This window comes from Pteropus alecto, unplaced genomic scaffold (assembly GCF_000325575.1).
Source record: "Pteropus alecto unplaced genomic scaffold, ASM32557v1 scaffold40, whole genome shotgun sequence".
Lineage (NCBI taxonomy): Eukaryota > Metazoa > Chordata > Mammalia > Chiroptera > Pteropodidae > Pteropus > Pteropus alecto.
This window is the reverse complement of record NW_006431919.1, coordinates 21,204,202-21,210,448: the sequence shown is the minus strand read 5'-3', so window position 1 is coordinate 21,210,448 and position 6,247 is coordinate 21,204,202. Positions and strand designations below refer to the sequence as shown.

Below are 6,247 nucleotides of genomic sequence, written 5' to 3'. Positions count from 1 at the left end.
GTTACCCAAACATGTCCCTTTCCTGAATCTGGGATGTCATCGCAGAAGATTGGCTCACGCTTGCCAGTTTCTGCGTTTGGATGGCAGGGGGTTGGCAGGCAAGGGGAACCGGCTGTGACAGGGCTGGGGGACGCGCCGTGGGCATTGGGGCAGCCTCCAGGGGACGGGAAGAGGAAAGCAGCTTTCATCCACTGCCCGACATCTGCCGAGCTGTCAGAGCCACAAGGGAGGGTCGTGAAGTTGACCTTCACACCAGCCTCTGACGTGCGGGTGTCGGCGAAACAGGTGACCAGAGAGCGACTCTGAGACTAAGGGCCACTGGGGAGGGGCAGCAGGCTGGATCAGGGCTCCGGCTTGTCTGGCTGCAAAGCAGAGGCTTGAGCAGGGAGCGGCACTGGGGGAATTGAGTGGGGTCGGAGAGCGTTCCAGGGCGATTTGTTCCTGTGTCCATTCAGCCACAGAGAGAAGTGGGGCGTGCAGGAGACGCAGCGGGGACCCCGTGACTGTCGTCACCGCTCCCGGGCGATGCGCGGGCCGCCCCTCCCCTGCCTCTGAGCGGCTCCAGGCCTGTTCTCGTCAGGAAGAGGGCAGAGCCCGTGGCCCCCACAGGCCGCTCACCAGCCCGGCCTGCTGCCTGGACCGCCGCCCCCGTCACCTCGAGCTGGGCCGGTTCATCCAGCACCGACGGGCGCTCCCTGCACCCGCGGCGGATGGGAAACACAGGGCGTGGCATGGGGCCTCGAATCCCCTGACGTTCGGGGACAGCGAGGCACCAGACCTCGTGCGATGTCACCTGCGCAAACGTGGTCTAAGTACCACCCTAAGTAACACGCGTGACGGGCCATGCTGCGGGGCCTCGTGCGTCCACCCTCCCAGGGAGCTCCGGGAGGGGGCGCCATCCCCACTCGTCCATCCCCTCACAGACCCCCACGGGCAGCTCGCGGGTGCCAAGCCCTGTTCTGGGGGTGCAGCAGGGACTGAGGCCACTTGGCCCCAGGCTCCCGGAGTCCTGAGCCATGTGCAGAAGACCGACGGCCGTCAGGGACGCAAGCATCTGACGACAGACCGGGCAGAGGGAGACGACGGAGCAGCGTGTAGGGGACAGTGGCAGGCAGGCCCCCCTCAGTGGCAGGCAGCCGACTGAGGGTGGCGGCAGCGCCAGCCTGAGGCGCGGTGCGTGCTCGCTCCCGCCAGGTCCGCTTCTCCGCGCTCCGTCCGGTGACTGCCCCGCGCACGGGTGCTCTCGTCAGCCCAGACGAGGCTGAGGCCACACAGCCTGCCCCCGGTCCCCTGGGGCCGGACTTCAGAGCCGACGTCCCTGGCAGCCTCGCGGCTCTGCCTCTCGGTGAGAGAGGGAGCTGGCCGGGCAGACGCGCAGCCTCGCGGGCGAGGGGCCGGTCGCAGGAGACAGAACCACGGCCGTCACCAGACCTGGGCGAAAGGGCCTCTGGGAGCCTGGGACAGATGGGAAGCGACTTCTCCATTGGGCCTAATAAAGCGCGTCTTCCGGAAGCCGGGGGCAGAGATCTGCTGACGGCGGGACTTCTGAAGCAGCTGCGTGAAGCCGCGCCCGGGCGCTTCCTCCGGCCTTGGAATTATCGGGGTGCAGAGAGGCCAGGAGACGTGCTGTCACTGACTAGCAGGTGGCAGGGCAGGCCCTGGAGGGCTGGCCGGTGGGCGACCACTGTAGACGGGCCGTGAGCAGGAGGCAGCGTGAGAACCAGGACGGGAACATTTTCTGTCCATGTGTCCGAACATGGTTACCGCTGACTTCAGAGGCAGAATCCATTCTCTAAACAAAGCGTCAGCCGGAGCCAGCTCGCAGAGCAGGGGGAGGCGACCCAGGCGCGGGTGGGCGGGGCCGGACTCCAGGGCCCTCGGCCTCGGGTTCCACGGGCTCAGCTTGAAAACCACTAGGTCGGATCTGGAGTGAGGAGGGAGGGTTGGTTCTCAGGCAGTGAGCGCGTTGCTTCAGCCGGCAGTGGGGACAGCAGTTTGGGCTTGCGGGGCGGGCAGCGGAGTCGGCTGGTTCTTCTGGAGTCGGCCGGTTCTTCTGGCCCGGGAGGCGGAGGGGGTGGCAGCCCTGTGAGACATCTGCTGCCGGGCGGAGAGGGCCGCGTTTCCTCTTCGCTCGTCCTGAAGCGGCGTGAAGGACCCCAGCTGGCCAAGGGGAGCTGGCGGCCGGGAACTGGACAGGGTGAGCGTGGAGTGCAGGGCAGGTGACCCGAGGCAGCGCGAGCATCGTCCACATGACGAGTTCGTCTCAGCTGCGGCTCAGCTCTCGGCACCTGAGACCCAATCAGTCCAGCATGGCGGGATGCTTGCAAGTGGGGGGCCTGAAGAGGGGGTGCCACGCAGTGTCTCAGAGTGCCAGCACCCCTAAAATCTCCACTGGGGGTGCGTGTTTCCATACGGGCAATTGACGTCATCATGGTCTCACGTGAAGTGGCAGACAAACCCCTCTTCCGACCCCGGCCGAGCCACGTGCCAGCCCCTGCAGCAGGCAGGGGACAGACCAGGCCTCGGTGTCCTCACACCCGAAATGGGATCAGTAACGCGCTGCCCCACCGAGCTGCCGTCCGGGTCCGTGGGTGATGCTCGTCCAGCGCTTGGGACCACGTCTGGCTCAGTGACGGGCAAGGACAAGGGTGGGTGAGCGCTGCTGGCCACCGGGCGGGGACACCAGGCCAGGCCTGGTCAGCGTGGACGTCCACGGAGGCACTCGTGGCGGCGAACAAGGACAGTCACACGTGTGGGGTCAGCGCCAGGGCTGGACACCCCCGCTTCCCAGGGAGCAGGTCTCACTGCCCGTGGTGGTTCCCCCAGGAGCCCTGAGCAGCACCTCCCCCCCGGCCTGGAGGTTCTGTGCTCGCCGCCCCCACCCCCCGCTCTCGGAAGTCCCCCCGTCCCTAGCAGATGAGGCCTCGGTGCTGGGCGTTGGGGGGCTTCTCCTGGACAGTTCTGAGGGCTCCTAGAGCCCTACCCACCACTGCCAGGCGTGAGTCAACCCCAGGCCCAGAACCCCCTCTCGCCGAGGAAGGCCGGGGCTCACGGCAGGGCCGGGCGGGAGGGTCCCCAGGTGGTCACTGAGCTCTTCTCTGTTTCCTGCAGGCTGAGGCCCTTCACCTCCTACAAGCTGCGCCTGAAAGCCACCAATGACATCGGGGACAGCGAGTTCAGCGCAGAGACAGAGGCGGTAACCACCCTGCAGGACGGTGAGCAAGCCGGGGCCACTTCCCAGCTGCTGCCCCTGCACCCCGACTCGTTGGCTCCTTGAGAGAGGCCCCGCTTCCACCTTGAGCTAGGAAGGGTCACCCACGGGGCAGTGGCATTCAGTTAGTGACAGACGGCAGGAGCCCTCCTGTGCAGCCCGTGGCCCGGGACCAGGCCTTGAAGGGCTTCCAACGGAAGAGAGCGGCTTCTGAGCCCCCACGCCCGTCAGCACCCCAGAAACCGAGTACCTTACAGGGCCGTTAACGTCACGGGGTCCCTGGGTTTTAGGAGATTCTCCATTTTTCTCGCCGGCCTTTCCAGACTGGCCGTTCGACGGAAGCAGTTAGTGATGGAAGGGAGACCCCCAGGAGCTCGGCGGCCTTGCCCGCCGCCTCCCGCTCGGAGGAGCTGGGCCTGCAGGCCCGTCACGGTTTTGAGTGATGCTGCTGCCAGGCCCGGAGCGAGCGGGAGGCGGCGTCAGCCAGCACGGCCGGGCGGACAGGCTCAGGACGAGAGGGACTGCTGTGCTGTCTCGGCCCGGTGCAGACCCGAGCACCCAGCGGCCAGCAGCACCGTGCGGTCATCCCCGACCCTGCCCCACAGTGCTGTCTCCCGACACCCGCCCGCACCTCCCGCCCGCACCTCGCGGCCTCGGTCCCGCTTTCTGTAGCCTGAGAGCTCAGTCTCTCCAGCAGAGGGCTCAGGGGACCTCGAGGACCCAGCAGAGGGCTCGGGGGACCTCCAGGACCCAGCAGAGGGCTCAGGGGACCTCCAGGACGCAGCAGAGGGCTCAGGGGACCTCGAGGACCCAGCAGGGGGCTCAGGGGACCTCCAGGACCCAGCAGAGGGCTCAGGGGACCTCCTCACTCCTCGGCAACACGCAGGTCATTTCACTGCAGAGCAGAGCCCTCCAGGCCAGTGTCCCCGATGTAGGACGGGCCTGGGCCCGGCCGTGCTCTCCGGGGGCCCGCAGCCCGACGGGCCGGGAGGAGTGGAGGGACTGACCCTGGAGAAACGAGGGTCATCTTTTGTGGCTCCTGTTTTAATCTTGCATCTAAGCCTGCGGTAGCGTTTGCGATGAAGCGCTAATTCCTAGAAGGCAAACAGCCAGCTGCCTTTGCCATGTCTCTGCGGAAACTGTGGGAGCAGGACATCCAGGCTTCCGACCCCCCCAACTCCCCGCTCACCGGCTCAGGCAGAAGGGCCCCTTCAGGCCTCCCCAAGGCCTCCCTCAATCCTTTGATATTCAAATCTCTTCTGCTCCTATCTTGTTATCTCTCTTTCCAGAGCTTCGCAGTTGCTCTTTGCAGTTGATCTGCGTTGTATTTGCATTGTGTTTGATTTGCATTGTCTCCAGTCCAGCTCTCTGCTGAGACCTGCAGGCTAGAAGCCTCCGGGCCTTGGGGAGCCCTGTGTGGGGCGGGGTCATTTGAGTGAGTGGCTGGTTCTGGTGGGGGAGGAAAAATAACTCCTTCTTCCCTTCTGAATTCTCTGGCTGGCCTAATGATCCCGTTGACGTGAGACAGGTTACTAGGAGAAAATGGCCGACTGTATTACACCTGAGCATCCGGGGAGCGGGGCCCCGAGGCTGACTCTGACGCTCAGGCTTGTGTGCTGTTCTGGAGTAAACAGGGGGGCCGGGGGCTGGGACTTCAGAGGGGACGTAGGCGCGTCACAGGCCGGTGAGACAGAGCACACATGTGGCCAACAGGTTCCCGCCCGGCCGCCCAGACACGGAGTGAGCCTGACGAGCGCTTCGCGGGTTCCTGGGTGCCTGCCACCCAGCTGAGGGGCGCTCCATGCCCCGAGCAGGCCTTTCTGTCCGCATTCCTTTAGACAAGCGGGGGGTGGGGAGACGTTAAAGGGTCTCGAGTTTTCTGTTTCTTAAATGTTCACCAGCTGAAAATAATCAATATCCCAAAATGGCATAATTTGGGTGGCAAACTCTGCCTCCTCTTATTACGGTGTTAGGACGTTGAGTCACCCCCGTCATCACAATCGAAGTGGTCGGGGGAGCTGGATGCGGGGCTCCAGATGGACCCGCGGGAGGCCCAGGGCCTGCACCAGAGAGCTGTCTCTGAGGCAGGACTGGGCACTGGGGCGGGGGTGACACGCACACGCCCAGGAGCCGGGAGGGGACCTGGCACATCCAGAGTCTCACGGAGCGGGTGGCCCAGGGACCCGGCCCTGGCTGGCGAGTGGGTGGTCTGCCTGGCACAAGGCGGGGGCCGGGCGAGGCGAGCGCCCCACGTCATCCCGTCAGCGGTGACTCCGGCCTTTGATGTGCGTGGGGTCTCCGGAGATCACGGCAGGGGCTGCAAAGGCCAATTCCCGATGCTGGGACGTGGGGCGCAGAGGAAGGGGGTTCAGCAAGGCCTGCTGCGCCCGATGGGAGGGTTCTAGATTGTAGACTGCGGGGCACGGCCATAGGCAGAGGTCAAGCCGACCTTGTCCCTCCAGAGAACAGAGCAGAGCCGCCACCGACACCCAGAACGTGGCAGGCCTGTGGCCACCGGCACTCAGCCTCTCGTGACCACCCCATTACTGTTTGAAACCAAGAGCACGGTGGCCTGGCTTGATGGTTCGTCCTGTTCAGAAGTCGCTCTGACCAAAGTACCTCAAAAAAGAAACAAACAATGCGCCTGGTCCAGGGAGGGTGTGCGGGCCCCTGAGGACCGTGGGGACCGTGGGGAGGCTCGGCGGGGGCTCCCGGCCTCCGCTGGCATCCGCTGGAGGGAGGTCGGCCGCTCTGTGCGTGTCGGTGGGGGTCCGTCTGTGGGTGCTCCCACCTGTGGGGCCGGGCCCCTTCTCTCCTGGCACAGGCTGCACAGCTGGGAGCCGGGCGTCCACAGGGAAGAGAGCGGAGGTCGGCTTGCGGCCCCCACGCCGTGGGGGGCCGGCCCCAGCAGCACCGAGCGCCCCTCCAGTCTGTGTTCCTTCCTTTGTGAATTTCAGTTCCCGGAGAGCCGCCAAGTTCTGTCTCGGTGACGCCGCACACCACCTCCTCGGTTCTGATCCAGTGGCAGGTAGGGGC

The 6,247-nt window shown here is 65.5% G+C and overlaps 1 protein-coding gene across 1 annotated transcript in view; it reads left to right on the top strand.

The window, feature by feature from the left end:
* The window catches only part of SDK1 (sidekick cell adhesion molecule 1), a 398,446-nt gene that overhangs the window by 317,704 nt on the left and 74,495 nt on the right, over positions 1–6,247 (top strand). The window contains exons 36-37 of the mRNA XM_025043174.1: positions 3,112–3,215; positions 6,169–6,239. Coding sequence (XP_024898942.1) covers positions 3,112–3,215; positions 6,169–6,239 — 175 coding nt within the window. The remainder of the gene's footprint in view (positions 1–3,111; positions 3,216–6,168; positions 6,240–6,247) is intronic.